We start from the raw sequence: 22331 nt of genomic DNA on the forward strand, positions 1-22331 counted from the left end.
GTACCACTTCTTCATACAATGGAGTGAACATGTGTATATGGCACTATATCTTGTAATCCCTGCCACAAAAATATCCTACTTAACCCCGCAGTAGTATAATCAATTATTGGATACTACCACCTTCAATTTGAAGTCTTGCCTTGATACTATTTTTTTCACATTATCCTAACAGGTTACAGCACTGGGGGTAAAATTGTTACAGTACCCTTGAGGACAAAGAGTTAAACAATTCTGCAAGGTACAAATGAATGCTATCAAAATGCACTATGCATCTTTTGTTGGCAACAATTGTCGCGAACACTGACCACCAGTCGCGAAGGCCCCCTTCAAGGCAACCACACAATTTGTTCAGCTATTGTCGTCCACTCCACTTCACTGGGCCATTTCAACCACCGCATCAGGGGGAAAACAAATGACTCATAGGAGCACCATCCAATCCTCTCACCAGGAAACCACACAGGGGACTGCTACAATAGGATTTGAGGTCCCTTAGTGTACTTTATAAGAACTAACATCAACATCAATATGGACCTGGAGTGACAATGAGTAAATATTAGCCTAACAAAGGTAAAGCCAGCTAGACACAACAACTCCTACTAGCAACAATGAATGGGTGCGCTTGAGGCAAGGTCTGGAGTGAGTATAGGTCATTAATGAGACAAAGGCAGAAGCCCCACTGTTGATTGTGTGACATCTACATGTAATTGGTGGGCATCACATGGGATCATCCATGCCAAAAGCAGCAAGAAGGTCAAAAGGTTTCATCCAAAATAAACATGCAGGGAGTCAGTGTCACCAACTCTGCACACCATTTATGGCTCAGCTGATAAACCCACCATGTGGTTACACACAGAAAATTTACTTGCTAATAATAACCCTGATATCTTCTTGGCTAGGGGACATATTTATACCTATAGCTGTATACCGTTTCAGATTAATGTATGGCGTCAATGGCAATCATAAAATCTACATTATCTAGTTCAGTAGAGTAGGTCAGGCTGTACAATTTCAGTAATTGTGTTGTCATACCAGTGAGTACAGAGGACATATGGCTTGCATTTGACACTCTTTTCCCCCATCATAATGATGACACATATGTTGTTTTTTAGATGCAAAAGGGAGCTTGTACTAGGTTGTAGATAAGACATAGAAAGTTGGCACATTCAGTCTACCTATTTTTCTTGGCTGTCTAGTATTACTAAATCTTGGAACTGAATCTTGGCAAAGTTCGCTACCAATGTACCATGCCAGTGGATGCTGTCGTACAGTTCCTTTTTTTCTATTTTTAACAGCCTTGATGGTTTTAGTGTTGATTTCTATCATGCTGGTCAGCTGGTGGCATTTCTCCCAATTTCCAAGAAGAAAACAGCCACAGTTGGATTTGACGTCAGTTGGTTAGGGTAGTTCAAACAAACATGGCGCTCCATGACGCAAGAAGCCGTTACACTTTTAGCCCCGCAGACTGCCTGGTGGACCCATGCCAACTAGGGTGTGCTATGTGTCTGTGACTGTGGTATATATATTGACTTCTGCCATGCTACACTACTGACATGGCCTTTTGTTCATATTTGTAACAATTACTAACTTAGCATACCTGCTTACGACTGGCGGCATCCAGTTTCTCGGGCGTTTTATCCGGGTCCGGCGGAGACGGTTGTTCGTGGCACGCAGCCTTCTTGTTGGAGTGAGCGGGTTTGATAGTGATTTTTATGGAGGGGCGGCACACGTAATTTTCCAGACTCTTGGGCGGTTTTGTGACACGTTTGGTCTGCAGTTTCAGTTTTAACTGCCCTTGCTCGAAGTTCGTCTCCTTGATGGAGAATTCGCGCATGCCGTGCGGCTCGCTGCCGTCGTGGTCGTGTTCGCTGCCATCAGTGCTGGAGGAGTTCAGGGATGAGGAGCTGGCGTTGGATGATGTCTCGCTGCCATTTTCCTCCTCCACCGGCGACTCGTGCGAGCATTCCTCCGCCGTTTCCCCCACGTTGGCCGCCATAGGAAACAATGCCTCTCTCTGTTCCATCCCGCACTGATCGTATGACCTTCCCGGGGAGGGTGATTACCTTCTCCCGCTCACTCCACAAAACTGCTCTTAATTCCCGCCATCAAAGGAACCTATCAACACAGAAGCACACACATCATTGTGGTGCAGAGAAAAGGTCCAGCCCTCAGCTACCACACACACACGCTACATAAACATAACATCCAGTGTATGGGCATTCCCTTAATACCCTTAAGCGTGTGGAATCATACGTATGGAAGCAAATTACAGCAGAGAGAACCTCGAGTCTATGCTAGCATGGAAAATAAAATTCACAGCACATTCGCAGATCAGGGTTCACTGGCTGCATGGCGGGCAAAAGAAGGGCTGCACACGGATCGTGCCATCCGTCCACATTTCCAATCGCCTGCCAATTTTTAGCGAGAATTTAATCGCATCAAGAAAGCGTAGGCATTACCTGAAAGTTGCACACTCGCCGAAGATGCTGTACAAGTCGGTCAACAGCCCGAACAATGGCGCGAAAATGTCACATTACCGACCGAATGCAGACATAAAGACTGCGCCACAAGACAAAATGGCGGTCCGGCACTGCCCTGCCACTACAAACCCGCGCTCACAAAATCCGCCAAATGTCTCCGCTCCACGCTAAGCTTTGGGATGAATATAATTTCTGAACGTATCCAGGGATAGTTTAAATGTGTATGAAGTCAATTTTGGGAAAAAATATTCAAACATTCGTAATAAATATGGAAATTTTACCCAGAGTGCACCTCTTCAAAATGGCGGCGCCCATGAAGATTTTTCGCGAGCTCCGTCGAAAGGGTAAATTTCTGATTTTTATCTCTTTACGTGGTGCAATATACACGTTTTTGGGATACAATTATGCCCATGGATAGCGGTTGTCATGTGGTTTCAAAAGTGGTATGTTCATTCTGTCATAGACCGTAAAATCGTGATGTTTATGCTTCAATTTGTGTGCGCCCCTCCGACCGTGTGATATCGGTGTATAACAGTATGTTTGCAGCACCCCTCATGGCCCCATACACGCACTTCACACTATAGTCACAAACGGGTGTTGTTTGTACAACCCTAAAACTACGTATCCGCACTGCAGACATTTACAATGCTTCTTATAGGTGTTATTAACAGAGACCATTCCAAATATTTACTAGTATATTATATGACATTTGTGAGTCTTTTATGTAGTGTGAACATAAACATGCTAGTGCTCCATCATCTGCATAATTATTTACAAGTTTAGGTGTTGCTACATAATTTACATAATTTAAAGCTGGCCTTGACAAACCGCAAAGTTTTCCACACCTCGACCATTGATTTGCGTCTATCTAGTATAAATGATACACGGGGAAAGAACTAGTAACTATCATATCTTGCTCCAGAAAAAAGACTTGCATAAATTTTGATGCAAGCACGTCTAACCCCCGTTTTGGGCGAAATGACGTTAAAAATTGGATAAACAAACAACAAGCTCACACACTCTGTGACAAGTCAAGTATACCTGGAATGGAGGCACTGTCTGTAGTATCCTCTAGCTTCATGTGTTTTACTTTTTTGTGTGTGTACTTCAAATCTTATTTCATAGGACCAAGGACATTATTATATTAGCATGATAGGACATTTGGTTCCCACTTACCTTTTTCAAAATATGTACAGTTCCAGACTGTAATTTATAAAAGCAACTGTAGCTACTACTATAACGTCTACTACCACCTCTGATTATTACAAAATACTAGTATTTGAACAGAAGGAGTTTTATGTAGCATATACAGTACTGTAACTTTGTACAAAATGTTTATGGACCTTTATTGGTACATGTACTGATATTATGTATTATTGTTTGGTAGGACTTGAGCTGAGACATGTCAACCATGGACCTTTACCTATTACCTGGGTAAGTAATGTTTCCCCTTACACTCAAACATGAAAAAAATGTCTTCTGATAATGTCTATATTGTCTGACAACATTTGAACTAACATTTTTATGCAGGTGATTTTTGTTATGGACGTGATGTGTTAAATCATGATGTGTGCTATGTATATGTAATGTCAGTTTGTTGCATACAACTTGCATGGCATTGTCTGTACATCTGGTGCCAAACAGGCTGTAGTTACAAGCCTTCTCATTGGTAACTGGAACATCCAATGAAACAAGGTGTTACTATCATTATCAATCTGAATTGTACAATGTCTCTTAGATTACGAGCAATCCACATCTCCTTCAGGTTCTTCAAAACATTAACTAAATATTATAATCTTCTTGTACATTTCCCAATTCTGTGTGAAGTCTATATGATGGTCAACATATTCAGAGAGATTAATTTTACAGCCTTGAAAATCCCAAAGATTACAGCAAGTTCTGCTTGCCCAGGCAGGGTATTATGGTATGCAGCATTTCATCATCCATAACGATTATCTATAGTTCTGTAGTGTTCTTTTGGCAGCAGCATAACCCTCTTCCTTGGCACTGAGTCAGATGGACACAACCTCCAACCTTTTGCCCTGTCTGACCCTGTAACTGAGGACTTGGGTTGATGAAGATGTTGTAAATCTAGTTTATAAGCCTGGAGGTCACAGCAGAATGGCCAAGGTCAATATCATGTCAACCAAAGTCAATGTTACCATGTTAGAGAGATTTTTATTAAATACTTGTATGGGAACTGATAGAGGTATCCCGAATATACATACATGTACTTACATGTATGAATAGATATTTTGAACTTCAGAATTTTGTGTATGGCTGATAGCCATTGTGAATCCATGATAATGAGACCATTTACACTGTGCAAAATAAGATCTTATTGCCTTTGGCATATTTTGTACTATTCTCCCACATTTTTTTTTCATTTCATTCATGTACAATACAAATAATCATTGCCTTCAGACATTAATTAGTACATGTGCCACTGTAAGGAAATTTATCCTTATGTTTATGGCTCCCAGTTGTCTTCATGATTTGCATACATCACAAACTAACCAACCTGTGTTTGTAAGTCCCACATCTAGTTGTTTGCGTTAGGGTTATCTAATATAATGCCACTTACAAGTGACATGTGCCAGAAAGTGCAATACATCCTCTGTAGGGATAAATTGATCCTGCCTACCCTGTCAGTTCTGCTAAGAATATTTCTTGCAACACTTTCTACACACAAGTGAGCTCCATGGAGTGAGTCCAAGAGTGTGATTGTAAATATCCATGTAGTAGCCTCATTTTTCATACAGCAGTATTCATTCATTCATTACTTTCAGGCCACCAAAGATCACCAATGAAATGGCAAGTAATCAATCACTCCCAAAATTTGTTGGGTGCGATTAAGCGGCAATTACTTAGTCACATTAATCAATCATTAATCTAGTCATTAATTGTTTACTGGCTATTAGTTGGCAATTAAGAGATTGATTGATTAGGTAATTAGTTACAACAGGATATGGTACTTGGTAAAGGCTGTACTGTTGTAGATTTTATTTGACATTACTGGTTGCTAGGAAGGTAACCACAAAGCATACACATGTAGTCCACTGCGGTTACGAGACTAGGTGAAAGTTTGGTTGCTCTGTAATCATAGCATTTTGTAAGCGCTCAGTTGTACAGATACAGGAAAAACAGTACAGTGATCAAAACCATTTTTCTGTCACCTGCAATTTTGCAGGTTGTGACGAAATTTACCTGCAAGTTGAAAAAACCTTTCTGTATATACTGTAGAATTAGATGTTGTTCTAATTTTGCATTCACGTAGAACATGCGGTGAGTTTGTGATTTTTGTAATGCTCAAAAGTATTGTCCCATGGACTCCCATCTTGTACTCTTATTGCACACAACAACAAGACTTGTCAACTGCCTATGAGTCATACAGGCTTTACCTTGGTTATGAGTCATACAGACAAAATTTCATGTACGATATCATTTTGTACATCAAATCATTTTTCTGCAGGTTGCAGGTAGGAATTTCAAGCCCTTGCGGTGTAAACTGGAATAATATACTTCAAAGTTCAATTATGTTCTAGCTTTGAAACAGCTGATCAAACACTTAGGAAAAATAGGTTTTAGAGAACTACTCAGTTATGCAATGCTAGAGAGCAAAGAGCCACTGAACTAAATGAAATCTATAATACTGTGCTATTTAAAGATCTTTGAAGCCATCTTGGTCAACATAAGTAGATAAGAGCAATTGATTCCCTTACACACATTGTATGTCATCAAGAAAATTAACATGAATATAATGACTTTGGGTATATTGTTATATTGTTGGCTGTTTCATTTCCCCATTTGAGGATGAGAAAATTTCATTATCGTTCCTCCCCAGGTTAGGTTAAAGTGTTTATCCTGTCTGAGGAGTTGATGTGATTAAGTAGATGCCTCAGTGGTACTTGTGTGACCTACATGTACAAGAATACCCTCCATCGGGATTACCTGCTGGGATGATCCCCTCTGTGCTTATCAATGGTTGGAGGGCAAAAGGTCAGCTGGGACATAATGTGTAAGATCAAAACAAATCTGTCAATAGCTGGATGATTAAGGCTCAATCAATGCTATTTTTTGGTTTGATAACGTGTTAAGATAAGTTGCTTACATGTAGCCTTGTTATAGAAGGAAGTGGCATAGAAAGAAATGCAAGCATCTAAAGCCCTTGAAATCTGGTTGTTTTGTTTTTTCTCATATCAAACACCCATCTTTTAGCAAAAGCATTGACCCTAATATAATAAACATGCATCCAGTCATTTCTACAATGTGCAACAGTTACTGTAAAATAAATGACAGCAAACTCCAAAGTTCTGTATAGCAACTATTACTATCAAGGATAATGATGATAGAAACTGGACCATATATATATAGCAGAACAAGACTGGGTTATCATCATCATCATCATCATCAGTGAGCTGCTACAGAGCTGTCAATCACATATCCAGGCTTGTCAATCAGAAGCCATGTCAGCAGTAGACTCTGGTTTCACAAGTTCTACAAGTCTCTGTATGTATGACAGATACATGTATGTTGCTTATGTTCTGTACTCATCTAGAAGCAGATGTAATGATCCGGTTTAGTCTCCGTGTTTTACCCATGTTTTTGCAACATGTAGTATGTCTTGCTAGTACAAAATGTATTACACTCTACACTCTTTGCCTCCTCCTAAACGGAGGTTGAACAGTAAGGAAAGAGATACATGAAGCAGGTAGCCACCATAACAAAAGACGCACAAAACAAGAGCGACTGACATATCGGCTAGGAGATAACAGGTACACCAGGCTACTAAACTGTGTATTGAGATGGCCTAATGACAATTGGCGTGCTCAGCAACAGATCTGTATCGTCAGAAGAGTGATGGATGAAAGGGCTGACCTACTTCTCCCCTCCCGGGTGGTGTCATTTTTATGCAGCTGTGATAAATAATGAATCAATGAAGGAGGTTCGCAGACACAATGAGCAACAAATCGTCCCTAGATTGGATCTCCTATTACTCATCGAGACCAGGTGCACCCTAAATATAACTCTCCTTTTGCTTTGGGGTCTCAGAGGTTTCAAGTAACAAAATATGTTTATTACATCTGTATGGATTTATGTTTATATATCCTTCGAAAAAATGAAGACATTTTTTTTCTTTCTTAAACACTTTCTTCACAGTGGAGAGGTCACTGTAAAAAAACAAACAACAACATGGGAGCATCTCAAGATTTACAGTTTTTGTGGAGGATGTTTCATGCATTCACTCATAAAACATGTCCTTCATTATAACACTTCCAGAGACCTTAGATTGGAAGGACAACTATTGACCTCTTTTGCTGGTGTAAGTGTTGATTGATTGCCATTAGTTTCCAGGCTAGCAGACAGTGAGTGTTGTTAATGGTGGGTTACTTCATTTCCACCACACTTTATACGGGTGTTTGGCTGATCCTGCTGGTTATCATCGTTCCGCAGCCAGAGGACTCGCTCTCCGCACGCCAATTGAGCCATGTCGGATGCCGTTACGTACCAAGTACCACATTAAGGATCAGGAGGTTGCCAGCGCAAATGTCTCCGACTACATCATACCCGAGAGTTATTGCGGAGTGGTTGGTTATTGGCATATTTGGAAATGGCAGAGGTAACGCGGTTCTTGCCTTGGGTGGTGCGACCTTACAAGCTCGTTTGTAAAAGCTTTCCTCTCAGTGCATGGTGGTTTGAAAACAACAAGGACTTAGTGCAGCACTGCAGGCCTGTAAAACTGGTGTGTTGCACTGAAGACAGGGTATACAAATGCAGATACAGAAGAAAGAGCTGGCTAGAGCATGCCTGTCCTTGGTGCTGAAAATACATCTCAAAGCTTTTTAATTCATCAGAAGCTGGTGTGTTACACTGAAGGACTGTTATACAGGTGCAGATATAGAAGGTCCTGACTAGAAGGTGTCTGTCCTTGGTGCTGAAAATACATTTCAAAGCTTTTTAGTTTCATCAGAAAACTTTTGATGTCAGATGTTACCCAGTGTCCAATCTCTACCTCATACTGATTCCATTGACCAAATGATTTCATTTACACTGCATTGTATCTGTTTTTTTTCCTTGTTTCCCTTCCAATTATATCCACAAGTGTTTGTATGTCCACAATTGCCAGTTCCATTTTCACTATCAGATAAGTGAAGACTGAATGAAAATTCCTTTTAATAACATAAAGTATTTTCCAAGAACACTGACTCTTTTTTCTGAAATAATGTTTGTAAAGCCAGGACAGGTCTGATACTGGTACTGGAAGTAAAGAACAAGATGCTTTTGATATATACCGATAAAGACAACACCCAGCAGTGTGCTTGATATTTACACTAGCAACTGCCAAATGTCATGACCTACCAAATCCCACCTGTCCATCATGATAACAGCATTAGATGATGACCAATCAGATTTACCCATCAGTTACTGCTGAGTCGCAGATGTAGTAATATTGCAAATCACCCATCCTGGTCAAGATAAGGCCACAGTTGACATACTAGGTTAATTTGCTGGTTCTCAGATTTTTTTCATGAAAATACAAATGTAACAAAGCAGGCAGGCACTTTGTTTCTTTTGCCACTGACATATATTCTATACATAGTTTGCCGCATACATATAACGTTACTAGTATTCTGTAGTAGGATGCCTTTCTTTATACATGTATTTGGCTTTGTTCAGTCTCAGTTGTACATTGTGGTGTAGACCATACGAAAGTCCCTGTACTTTTGTCAAGTCAATAAAGAATCTCATATAAAGTTACAAATCACAGCTCCTGCCAATTGCCATGCCTAACGGGTGATTACAAGTATCACGTGATCCAATCTATGATGAGTGCACTGACCTCATATATACAAATTTCCCTGTGACCCAGTTCATGATGGATGGTGTGAGGCATGGTAAATGTCAGGTCCTATTGACCTGGCTGAAGTGTCCGGATATACAGAACACAGTGTTCACTCTTATCACTCACTTCTGCAATATTCAATGAAATATCAGCAAGGACACATAGATAATAATGATAGAGTGGGTAAAGTCTGGAAGGGAGGTTGTAAGTACTGTAGTTTGAGAGATACAGGAGTCGGTACTCAGTACATCTGCTTGATTATCAGTAAGATGGCTAGTGATGCATGACTACAGAAACAAGGACACTAGCTATTGATCCACATTAACATGTCCTTGGACAAGTTACAGGTGCGTGATTGGGTTGGTAATACCGTGTGTACAAAACATCAACAAGCTGTCATCAAAATTCAAACATTTCTAAATCTCATGGTAACTTCTGACTTCTATGATACCATAAACTGATTTGCAAAGACTTCAAGGCGAAAAAGATGTTCGCTGTAATCAGTTGAAATGACTATAGTAATGTAACGAAAGGCAGTGAGTAGAGAGGTCAATGTGAAAACCACAAACCTAGAACATTTCATCATGATATTTCACAGAAGCCCTTTTTGGTGACAGAATGTTCTGGTAGAAATAAGTTTACTAGATTCTGTACAAGGCTTGGTGTTCTGAATTAATTTTGAATATAGAATTTTCTTTTGTTGATCAGCCACTGCCAGAACATCAGACATCACTAGTCTATCTACAAATATGTGAAAGTAAATTGATAACAACCTCTGCACTCCTTTCCCACAGCCTAGTGCTGATTTTCATGTCAGGTTGGCTGTGATTGACCTTTATCATTAGGTGGTGACCTTCAGCTTTATTACTGGGAATGAGGTCACCACTGGGGACCGTTCACTGATGCCTGACAGGATAGCGGTAGATCTCTGCTATTGAAGTGATGATAACTGAGTATTAGTCATGTAAGGGGTAAGGGCCCTAGTGAATTCATCGTACGCTAGGTTTACAACTGTTGTACGGCAAATTGAGGGCATTCAGAGACAGTCCTGAGGATTTTGCTGTATTGTGAAGTAAAATGTTGAAGTCATGGAAGATCCTTTTCCATCGTTCTGTCAGTAGAGTCCTAACAAAATAATTTTCTACTTTCAATGTATACATGCAATCTATTCTCCAACATGACGTTGAATAAAAGGAAAAGCCAGATATTTCTCTCACAGTATTAATGGACTGAAGGCTGTATCCAAGATGTTTTTGAAAAACATCTTGCTTTTGAAAAACATTTTGGATACAGCTTATGATTAGATTATGCCTACATGTACATGTATACTGTGACTTTTTCTGCACATACCTGCATTAGACATTAGTATACACATGTACATGTAGTTAACATGTATATTGTAGCTCCAAACGCTCTTTTGATATCTGATACAAGCAGCTGTCCTTCTTCTGTTGACACCATTTTTTAGCCAAGGCCAGTTACTAAGTTGTGTACTACTTGAAAAGACCACACTTGTCTTTGATTGTGTGCCAAAGTGCATGTCATTGTTAAAGAATAACCAGCAGTAATTGGGAAGATGGTAATGTTTTACCTTGTGTTTCTGCAGAGCATGTTGCGCAGGCCCTATGGGGAGCAGACTGTACGCTACGCCAGGTCCTCCTCTGCGGCAGCGTCAACTGAGCCGATCGTCCAGACCAGAGAACCCGTCCCACAACCCCCTCCTGTCAGGACCATCTTCAGAACACCTGTCTCCAACCCTGTAGGTGCAACTGGACCTCACAACAGTATTACTTTAATTGGTTTTCTTCTTCAAGTGTTCATTTTTCCACTGTATCCACTGTAACATGGACAGTCCAGTGGTTAGCGACCCGGCCTCTGGACCAAGAGGTTGGGAATTGGCTACTGTCCCTCACCTGACACGTACACTACTGGAAAGGATTGCAGGCCTTAGTATTATGTAGTATGTTCCACTGTTCAATGTACTTGTATCTAAAAGAGCAAGAAGAATTTCCATTTATAATGAACTAGTGTATACTGTATGTATCATCTGTCTTTCCTTCCATGGCCTATGGAAGATTAGTTCTTCAATGAGATAAACTGGAGATCACGAAGTCTTTTTTCCCACCAAGGATATTCCATTCTGTGTTCCAAGTTTCTATCTGTTCCTCATTGACTATCCAGGTAAACCACAGTCTGGAGCAGGAGGCACAGTTCTATACTATCCCTTACTGAGGAGTACAGGACCATGTTTCCTCAGGACCACGGCATTCCTCCCAGGTTCAAGAAGCAGGTCAGTTCTGCCTGCCTTGTCATTTGTCTTAATTTTCCCTTGAAGTTGCACTAAGACTATAACACTAAGACTATACAAGAAGGAAATTTTCTGGCCATTTGTTTACAAAGTAAGTTGAATCAACCCTACTCCATCGCAAATACATTGTAAGTGCCATTCAGGAAGTGGAGGAGCCAAAATACGACACCTTACGAGTTTGTTTAAAAGCTTGAAACACAGCTGTCAGCCATATTTGTCTACATTCTGGTGTTTTGTGGTGGTGCCACAAACTCAAAGCACCTCATGAGGGCTGTTTTTAGCACCAACCATGTAAAAAATGTGAGATAACTGCACAAGTATGTTGAAAAGTGGAAATAGATTACAATCCACGCTAATATTATTTCAATCAAAATATTTCAATGTTTGGTGCAAAAATGTTACATGATGCCCCTTTGAATTGTTTATTATAGATGTAGAAAAAAAATCAACTTTACCACTATCTGCATGTTTGAACCACGTATTGTGGAAGATAATAAGATATACTTGTCCATGTTGGTGTAGTGGGATTACAGGTTTGTTAAGATGGTTGTGTAAGTGGATCGGCCCAAATCAAATCAGGCCCATGAAGTGTGTTATTGCTACAAGCCTGCACAGATGCACTTGTAATAAATTGTGTTACTGGCTCTGTGAACTTATGGGGGGATGTGTTATTATGAACAGTTCATGCAAAGGAAATTGATACGTCGCCTATTTTATATTGACAAACGTGGTCATGGTTTATCGGCAATTATTCAGTAAATCATGTTGATTTTTGTAGCCTGCATTTTCTAAATGGTGTTTATGGTATTACAGTGGCAGCCAGTTAATTGCAAAACGCTTATAATTCTGAGAATTCTATGAAAAGAAATGTTAGTTTAACCTGTCACGTGTGGAGTATCTGTGGACCAGGAGAAATTTTAAGGTACATGTAACATGCTAAAGGTTAAAGGACTGTTAACTATATTGATGATACATAGAATTTATTTCTAAATTTTACATAATATTAAGAATTTGCAGGAGATGTAGAAAGCTATCATTTTCCACTGATGACTGTCTGGCACTTTTCCTACAAGCTGCCTAAATGTCTTTTTACTATCACTTATTAAACCACTACGATTACATTTAGGGACAAGAAACGTAATCTGAAACATCCCCCACTGCCGTATTCAACATTCCAACATGCATGGATGGACATTCCAATAAATTAACCATAAAGATTGGAATATGTTACTTGGCCAGGAAGCTGGGATTCCATAAATCTAATTTATGGAAGTGTTGGCATGTGGAAAATGGGCCTTGAAACAGGGTAAGGTTGCAAATCCCCGCATTTATTATCTGAGTCAAACGCTGGGACAAGGTGTCAGACACAAAGGAAAAGGATACAAAAGATTAGTAAACACAGAATTATTTGACACAAGAATAATGTTCAGGCAACATCAATTTAACTTGATGGTTCTCGGATGTAGAGAATGTTGAACCTAAAAATTAACATGAAAACAGAGTTAGTAGAGAAAGTCTGAGCCTTGATACATGCACAGTATCAGGCAGTGAATATGTAAGTTTTCCTCCCAGTACTCTGTTTAATATGAAAATGGCAGATAATCAAGAAAATAAATAACTGTGGCCTTAAGTGGAAATCCATAATACAGCATACAGAAAATCTTTTTACTTTAGGCTACCATGCTTCAGAAAGGCTATAAGTGGATTACAGTTTGTGTGTAAGTTGAACTTAACAGTACCAAATGGGCTGTACTAATCACTTTCTTCTGACTGCTTTTGAATTCCTGCGGCTAACTCAAGAGTCAGGCAGGGAAAATTCCTTCTGCCAGCAGAGCTGAGCATAACAAAACATGGAAGAGGGAGCTGTAATTGATGGAATTACCCTGAGAGGGTAATAGCCTCCTGTAAGAGAACCTGCAGCGTGGATGTGGTGACCCGATAAATTGTGTTGATAGTGCAGACAGTACATGGATGTAATCTGTCTATATTGTACAGAATATAGAAATATTTTATAGTGACTGACAGTAGGCCAACCTATGCAGTCATTGTCCCAAAAGCTTGAGATATATATCTAGTGTGAGGTATTCTGTAAAAAAAAATAAAACTAAAACTCTAGAAAAAGCAGATAAAATTAGAATTCTTTTGTTTACTGTATTAAAGTTGCTAAGTTGTAAACAATTCTCAGTTCAAGTCTTACTTAATACTTTTAAATCTATGGAAGACACTCATGACTCATTGTCATCTCTAACCCTCCTGCCCATCCTGACCTGTGTGAATCACAAATTTAAGCAGTATTGAATGTCCTTAGGTCATTTGTTGTGCACGGCGACATTAGTAGCCGATTAGTACAGCAGTTCTTATACGACACAGAGACTGTCACACAGTGTAAAGGTGTCATTTTTGCACATTGATAAAGAAAGCTTGTGAGATTATCACCTTCAATAGAAGGTATACCTGCAATTTAAATCTGAGACCATTTTACCAGGTGAATTCAAAGCTTTAAAAATACTGTCTTTCAGAAAAGCCGCCCACTGACAATTGAATGAGTATGTGTTTAGACCTTGTCATGTTTCTCCTTGATGTTATTGAATCAGTTAACGGACTGATATATCCTGGAGCACCATTATGTAAAACCTGATGTCATAAATATGTCATCTGACGATCCTTCACCACATTAAATCCTTGCACCAGTTTATTGCATATTGCACATTTCGAGCGCTATAAACAGAGCTATGACAGGTGTATTTATCTCAAGTGTATCATCGAGGCTCCCCATAAAAGAGCACTCAGTATTCAGTCATCCCTGCCCCCGAGGCGGTAGAGCTTCGTGCTGATGATGCATCAGACGTACTATGAACTCTGATATTCACGATAGAGAGGCGGCGCTCCCTCCCATTAACAACGATATAGATCATACGCCGGTGATAAAGGGAAGATGACATGTAGCTCAGGGACAGAATTATCATTTAGTGTGCACTCAAGGCTTCAACTGTCATGTTTGTATCACTCTGAATCTGTCATTCCAGGCCCGGGGAGTCCCACTGTAAATAAGATACTCCTCCTTATCCTAAATGCCATTAACAAGCCCGTGCATCAGTGTAGTCATAATTATTATTGTGACTTTTGTTATTGGATATAAAATGCTGGATTATGTTCCATTTATATTACAGCTCTGGGACGTGAAAGTCTTGTACTTCATAGATGTGTTTGGCAAATTTTCTGGCTGAATTAAAGCAGTGAATTGGTTTTTGTTCAGTAGTGTGGCAAAGGCCTCCTTTGGAAGTAGAGGAATTAACACAGGAAAAGGGTTATAACATTTCTTTTGAAATATAAAGATTAATGCATTTTATCCAAAGGCAATATTTTGAGAAATTTGGAAATATTTGGAAATAGCTTAAGGTATCATTTAGTTGTAATCCATACAGGTATATGTATGTTTTTATTGTTGATGTAGAAAGTGGATCTTACACATGTATCTTTTTGATATTTCAGGTTGATACCTTCACAGAGGCCTGTATCATGGTGAGAAAACCCAGTCTAGAGGTGATGAGCTACCTACAACAGGCCAACTACTCTCACCCTGCTATCAGATATGTTTTCTGTATCCTTTCTTCAGTCATCTGTTGTTATGCTAGTCTAAAGAGAACAGACCAAGAACTCAGATTTCTACCTTGTAGTTCATGCCACAATTGACAGGTGTCTCTTCTCAGACTTCCAAGGCTGAACAGGTAATGTATTACTTCTGGACACTCCACAGTTGAGTTACAAACGTTATCAACTGTCTGAATTTAATGGAGAAAACTGTACATTTTGCCAAATTGTTATGTAATAAGTACCCTTTTCTGACACAGATGGAGGCATTTCTTGTTAAATATGTATTCTGTAGCTGATCCTTGATGTTAACACCTCAGATGGTACACGAGGGACTGGAAAGACATTGTGCCTCTGCCATGTTCTCCATTACTGCACCAAGCAGGGCTGGGTGGTGCTCTTCTTTCCTAAAGGTATGTGTGTCATTTTTATGGCCATAAACCAGTACATATCTTTTTTTTTTGTACTTGTGAACCAAATTCCTGTAAAGATAAGAGCCTGTCCATTCCCACTCCTCACACAGAGCCAAGTAACAATTTTCTAATACTAGTAGTCTGAAGTAATGCAACCTCTACTTTCAGTGAGTAACTGGGTAAAGAATGTGAAGGAGATCCAGCCGTCGTTCCACAACCCTGAGAGGTACGACCAGCCTCTGGAAGCTGTCAACTGGCTCAAGACATTCAAAGTCTCAGCAGCAGATTCCATCAAGGAAGTTAGTGAACTGTGTCATTTGCTACCATTCCACTATCATTTATCCTGCCAATTGCAAGGGAGCACCAAGTATTAAAGGCTTAGAATTACAATCAAAATTACATGTATATTATGTTTATGTGACTCAGTCTGTAATTCTGCTTCTTGTCATTCAAACAGCTGCAGACTCAGCAGAAGTACCAGTGGAGTAAGCGGGAGTCCATAGAGCAGGGGCGCCCCCTACTGGAGGTGATGGAACAAGGCATTGCCCGACCCAAGACAGCCACAGACTGTGTCGGGGTCATCATCAGGGAACTGAAGGACCAGGCAAACCAGGGAAGGTGGGTGGAACGTCACCGGACCATTCTTACACAGTCAGGCCAATGGCAGGGTTTGTCCCACAGTTAGACCTGCAGTTTAGGCTAATTCTGAAAGGTGGCATGATGTACAAAAGATGTATGCCTTTTGGTGTTCAGTTGAGTTAGAAGGGACTTTATTTTGCATCAGGAGGAAACGGGCGTCGCTCACAGTGAAAACACACACATTAATGCAATAAACATTTGTGTTGAGTAATGATTTGTGGTCCAAGGTTACAACAACATGGAAACAACAAACATATACATGTGCACTTCACAGGATACGGTTGTTGGTTGCCGTGGATAGTGTCAACTCCTTATTTGGACGAACAGTTGTCAGGAAACCAGACAGGTCAATGGTGAGTTGTTACTTTGTTCATTACCTCCATGAAAGAATGGAGGTATTGTTTTTGGTGTGTCTGTCTGTGTGTGTGTGTTTCCGCACATTTTGTAGTCATCATAACTTCAGAACACCTTTATGGATTGTGATGATATTTGGTATGTTGGTAGGTCATAGGAAGACAAAGTCACATATGGGCCTCTTGGCAGCTGACCTTGGTACTGCAGCAGTACTTCTTTTTTTTTATCTTTTGTCCTTAACATGCTATGGTCTTTGATTTTTGGTGACAGATAGCTTTTCCTGTCAAGAATAAGTGCTATTGGTTTTATTTAATATCTTTATATCAAATTAAAAAAAAACATTTACGTTAACTCTACATCTCTACATATAAACTTTCACTGGGTTATATATACTATCGAACACCTTTTCGGCTTTTCAGGTGTGTATATGTAGGTTATACATGTAGGAGCAATTCTATGAAATAATTAGTAGATCATTAATAATAGACCTTAATTAATAGATAGATATTGTATGTTGTTAACACAACTTTTGTCCTCCACCTCTATGAGTTAAAATGACTCCACTCTCAAAATGGCATGTTGCTTGCAAACTCAAACGTCTGATACGTCCCTGCTCCCCTGCTTATGTCACATGATATAACAGAAAAGGATAATTGAGCAATCTGCATGATCAATGTTAACATATGTCCAACAACTGAAACATGTGCTCTTCCCTCTTTGACAAGTGTTGGTCATGACTGTTGATGGACTATAGTGGCGTCGGCTACAGTGACATGTCTGCAGTTAATGCATACTGAAATGTGTACATTTAGATAACTCCCCACTCCTGGATCTCCTGAAGAATCTGCAGCAGATCTGGATCCGCAGGCAGGACCATCAAACGGAACAGCCGGGCCAGCACCCCGTGCACACAGTCGACTTTGAAGTCTGCCTTCAGCTGGTCCAGCGTGTAGCTCTGTAAGCCCGAGGATTCTAGAAGAATATATAACGCAAGGCTGAGCATTTATTCGTTGTTTTTTTTCTTTTGGTGAGATGAATTTCATTACAACGTCAACGGTGCTATTATATATAACAAAACAAAACAAACTTAGGTGATCTAAATGGCTCTAATGCTCTACTGCACAATTTGTACACTAAGACAAAAAAATGGGTGTTCTCACCGTTTGGACCCAGGGTCTCCATCAGTTTGTGGTGATAGTGAGCCAGGATGGCGTCCCTGTGGTTGTGGAAGACGTCCCAACTTGTGTTACAAAGGAACAGGAGGGTCAGGTCATGGGTCGGCGGCAGGTACCTGGGACTCTGCCAATCCACAAGCTTTACATCAGTGGGCACACCTTCAGTGTACTGTGTTTAGAACAAAGAAACAGCTATTATAAATCATCTCGTAAAACAATTACAGAAAACTGAATGAAACACAACTGTTACAATGTTTTGAAACAAGAAAGGAAAAGTGTGGCATGTCTCACCTTAAACATGATGTTATTGATCCAACATTCTGAATGGTTCAGCACCTTTAACCCCGGGGCCTCGTTTAGGAGAAGCTCCAGGACCTTCATTTCTAACTTCTCCAGACGAGCTACAAGATCTGCCTGGTCAGGAAAGGCAGCGGCGAATGCCTTCACGGCGGTCTGATACTGGTAGGTTACTGATTCCATCATCACATCTGGAGCATCTGAGAGGGATATGATCCAGTCGTACTTCTCGGGAAGAGGGATGCCCTCGCGGAGCTCCAGCCGATGTGACAGGCCGTGCAGCTGCGCCAGGGCCCCGGCTGTAAGCATCATCTCATCATGGTTCAGTGACTGGCGGTTGGCTTTGATGGAGAAGCCCTGAGCCTTCAGATTCTCCATAACCCTGACGGACACCATAGAGCTCGGATCAGTGGCGGCGAAGTAGCATTTTGGGAGGAACTTGAAGGACTCAACAGGATGATTTGCGTTATCTTCATTCCCTGCCTTAGATTTGAGCTCTGTGTTTGGGATTGCCACAGAGAGGAGCTCAGGGACCGCTTTGGAATAAAACTTGACTTCAGTCATATCCACTTTGATCTGAAAGTCCTTTGACCAATGTTTAAGTATCGTTAGCGGGCGCTCGAAATCTGACAGCTTAGCGATGAGACTGTATCGCTGACTCGCACCATTCCTGATCCCCACGGCATCAAAAGCGACGATGTCGCTCGTGAACCCCTCGCCTTGGTTGATGGACCCCTTGACCTGGACGTCCGTGATGGTGACGCCCGGGAGGTCCTTCTGCAGTACCTGCTGCACCCAGCAGGGGGCGATGTCTTCTGCACACTGTGGAATGGCAATCTCGCTTGTTGCTGCCATCTTCACCTGTCTGTCTGCTAACTGTAAGGAATGGAAAATCTGGTCAACTTTTCACCCTACCTTGATACTTATATCTACTTTCCACCAAGTCAAATACTAGTAAACTCTTCTGAACAAAAATTCTAGCAACTTTCGAGCGTAACGCGGTGTAGCTGAAAACCAGATGTATTTAGTGAGCCTCAGTCTGTCAAAGTGTTGAAAACAGCTGTTCGTTCTAGCCTTTTCAAACAGAGTCAGCAGGCATGCATGATAGATCAGACATTATAACTGCATGTCTACGTAGCGTAGCAAGCGTTCCCAAAAAGATATAGAATTTGCAGTGAACATTTTCCCACCTGTAAGGCACAAGTCGGAACAGTGTTAGAGATAGTCCACTGCTGACCCGCCTCTGAATCACCCCTGCACAAAATGAAGTCTATGCACGCTTCTGTGACGGTAGTGTCATGGGGAATGCCGATGTGACACAGGACGCCTTTGTTCTGCTGGTTCTTGCTGGACACAGTGAGGAAGAGTGAGTGACGATGTCATGACCTACAGGTACTTAACATTCGTACCAGCGCACGCTGAAGGCTGACCTGAATGTAACTTTTCTCCAGCACTACTGTAACAGTGGTTCGCCTGCAGTGGTAACTTCTGAGCTACCTGATAGTTTTTTTTACCTCCATGAAAAAATGGAGGTATTGTTTTTGTGTCTGTCTGTCTGTGTGTGTGTGTGTGTGTGTGTGTGTGTGTGTGTGTGTGTGTGTTTGTTTCCTCACATTTGTAGTCATCATAACTTGAGAACACCTTAATGGATTGTGATGATATTTGGTATGTTGGTAGGTCGTAGGAAGACAAAGATCAAGGTCAAATATGGGCCTCCTGCTGGCTGACCTTGGTACTGCAGCAGTACTTCTGGTTTTGTATCTTTTGTCCTTAACATGCTATGGTCTTTGATTTTTGGTGACAGATAGCTTTTCCTGTCAGGAATAAGTGGTATGGGTTTTATTCAATTTCTATATCATATCCCCCCAAAACCATTTACATGAACTCTACATATTTTATGGAGGTATGAGATTTCTGAATTCTTGTTTGTTTATTGGGATTTTCCACAAAGAGAAAGGGAGGACAAAACAGATGCATACGCACCTTTTCAGGTACGTAGTATACATTTCAAAGTCAACATACTCAACAATGTATAGAAATATACAAAACAGACAATGTTGTGTACAAAGACTCTTGTTAGGTTATACTACAAATACAATGATATTTTCTAAAAAGAATAACCCAGGAGTTATTTCAACCTTGATGCTTGTCCAACCAGGATTTCAGATTCATCATTATATGTCTTTTAATGTTTTTTTATCCAATCCTCAAGGCGTATGGCAGTGAACTGTCATTAATCTACAATGTCCGCAAGCTGGTGCGAAATGACTGGGTAAGTTTCAACTGTTACACCATTGTCATTAGTTCAGAGTCTGATCTGAATTTGATTTTGTTACAGTCTGCCATCTTTTCTTACCTTCTTCAGTTCCTGTGTGTGCATGTGTGTGCATGCGGGGGTGTGTACTGTGTATGTGTGTGCATGTGTGCATAAGTACAGTATGGCACTAAAAGGTTAGATACCGGGTAGTTACATACAACTCTCTCAAGGCATCATCAATTTTTTTTCAACAGAGAGGTGGTGCCATCGTCACGGCTGTGAGAGAAGCGGCCTTCCTCGGTATTGACGGAGAGAAGAAGGACCACCGCCTGTACACCCGTCACGAGGACAACCCTGACCTGTACCACGACATCCTGGACCACGTGTCGGCCAGACAGCAGGTCTTCACGCCGGAGGCCCTGTTGGGGAAGGAGGGGTTTGAGTACATGGACCCGTACGTCCCCGTACTGGTAGAGAACTACACGGAGAAGGAGATAGAGAGCTGTCTGGACTACTACACCGACAGGATGTGGATACAGAACGAAAAATGTGAGCATTGTCCCGCTGGCTTTCTGTGGGGTTCTCTCAGGACATAAGAGGTTGTTGTAGAGCTGCATACCTAAATGCAACATCAACCTGTCTCCTAAACTTCAGCAACCTGTCAACAACCTGTCATTTTTATTGATGCTGGCATCAGGGTTGTAGCCAGCTCAAAATTTTGTTGGCAGCCCAGGTTCATGATCGAACCTGGGGAGAGAGTACTCACAATCTACAGGGGTCTGTGGGCAAATTTAGGATTTTCAAACCTCTGAAAACACACTCCCACATTTTGAGAGGCAAAATCATGGGGTTGAGAGGGGGTGTTGGTGGTACAAGATTTTTGTCAAATTTGTTCGTCAAGGTTGACGGATTGGTTTATAAATTTTTCTGTCACACACTGCAAAGTTGTTGTCATCTGGTGTTTTGGATCCATTTTTCAAGATTTTCACAATATGATACTGGTTGTAATTACAATGTAATGTTTGTTCTTCCTCCTAGGTTGGACGGAGACAGGCAGGCAACAGCTGAAGTTTCTGAGTGGCTATCAACCCGCAGATCTGGAGAGAATATGTGGTCCCTTGTAGTCCATCGACTTGCTGTGCCAATGTGCAGTTTTTCCTCACGTTTTCCACAATTTTATGTCATTACATTGTAGGTAGGAATGCAAAATTGGCCTGACAGTCACTTTTAATAGAGGCCATGAGGAGAAGGCTAGGGTAAAAACACATAAAGATACGGTGTGTCATCTAAATCTGGTCATGGTCGCAGCATCACCACTTTTTGAAAAATGGACAGGAAGTTTTGCTGATGATGTGCATGATTATATGGGAGACTGTGGTGTCGTTCATAAATGTATTCATTTATCAATTATGTTAACTATCATTTACAAGGACTCCGTTATGTTAAATCCAAAGAGAGAAACCATGACTTTATGGGCTTGATATTTTTTTATTCGAGCAACAAGAACGAGACACAAGTACAAAGCACTTAGTGCCTGATACAGAGAAAACACACGCGATATACACATTCAAGTCGCACAATGTGTACAATGCTGATGAACAAGTATGACATTACTTGAGAAAACATAGATACAAAATGTATGCACCTGTTTTGCCGTCCCTTTCACTTTTTGGAAAATACAAATAAACAAATAAAAATCTGTTAAACAGTATTATAGTAGTACTGCACACACACAATATTATTGCATACCCTTGTTTGCAAAGGTTGATACTACCGTATAACATTGATGAAATGTCTAACATTCAGTTGATGACTTTGACATACTAATTAATCACCCATTGGTTGGGGTTGTTGACTTAAAATCCGTAAAATGTCCCAAAGTTGTGCCCTTATGGAAGGCATTTTTCACCTATTTCATCATTCAGATAGGTCTTTTTCTTTACAATACTAAGCACACAATTTCTATCAGCTAAAAA

At 40.6% G+C, this 22331-nt stretch overlaps 3 protein-coding genes across 3 annotated transcripts in view; 1 reads left to right on the forward strand and 2 right to left on the reverse strand.

The window, feature by feature from the left end:
• The window catches only part of LOC109466021 (histone-lysine N-methyltransferase ASH1L-like), a 52690-nt gene extending 50103 nt beyond the window's left edge, over positions 1–2587 (reverse strand). Inside the window, exons 1-2 of the mRNA XM_019763545.1 lie at positions 2457–2587; positions 1595–2112 (exon numbers count right to left, since the gene is read on the reverse strand). Coding sequence (XP_019619104.1) covers positions 1595–2020 — 426 coding nt within the window. The 5' untranslated portion in view covers positions 2021–2112; positions 2457–2587. The remainder of the gene's footprint in view (positions 1–1594; positions 2113–2456) is intronic.
• Positions 2588–2589: 2 nt separating this feature from the next.
• LOC109466017 (28S ribosomal protein S29, mitochondrial-like) lies at positions 2590–22297 on the forward strand. Its single transcript, XM_019763541.1, is given in 13 exon segments — positions 2590–2821; positions 3865–3911; positions 10928–11080; positions 11503–11547; positions 11549–11611; positions 15122–15230; positions 15541–15633; positions 15802–15932; positions 16091–16251; positions 16547–16625; positions 20311–20370; positions 20610–20904; positions 21394–22297. Coding segments are annotated over 13 exon segments (1449 nt in total). The 5' UTR covers positions 2590–2694; the 3' UTR covers positions 21480–22297.
• LOC109466019 lies at positions 16853–20304 on the reverse strand. The gene is made up of 4 exons (XM_019763543.1): positions 19289–20304; positions 18093–18974; positions 17787–17970; positions 16853–17598 (listed from the first exon to the last, which is right to left on the reverse strand). Exons 2-4 carry the CDS (start codon positions 18951–18953, stop codon positions 17435–17437), a joined length of 1209 nt encoding a protein of 402 aa, XP_019619102.1. The 5' UTR covers positions 18954–18974; positions 19289–20304; the 3' UTR covers positions 16853–17434.
• Positions 22298–22331: the final 34 nt, after the last annotated feature.

This window comes from Branchiostoma belcheri, unplaced genomic scaffold (assembly GCF_001625305.1).
Source record: "Branchiostoma belcheri isolate BF01 breed outbred unplaced genomic scaffold, Haploidv18h27 scaffold16, whole genome shotgun sequence".
NCBI classification, from domain to species: domain Eukaryota; kingdom Metazoa; phylum Chordata; class Leptocardii; order Amphioxiformes; family Branchiostomatidae; genus Branchiostoma; species Branchiostoma belcheri.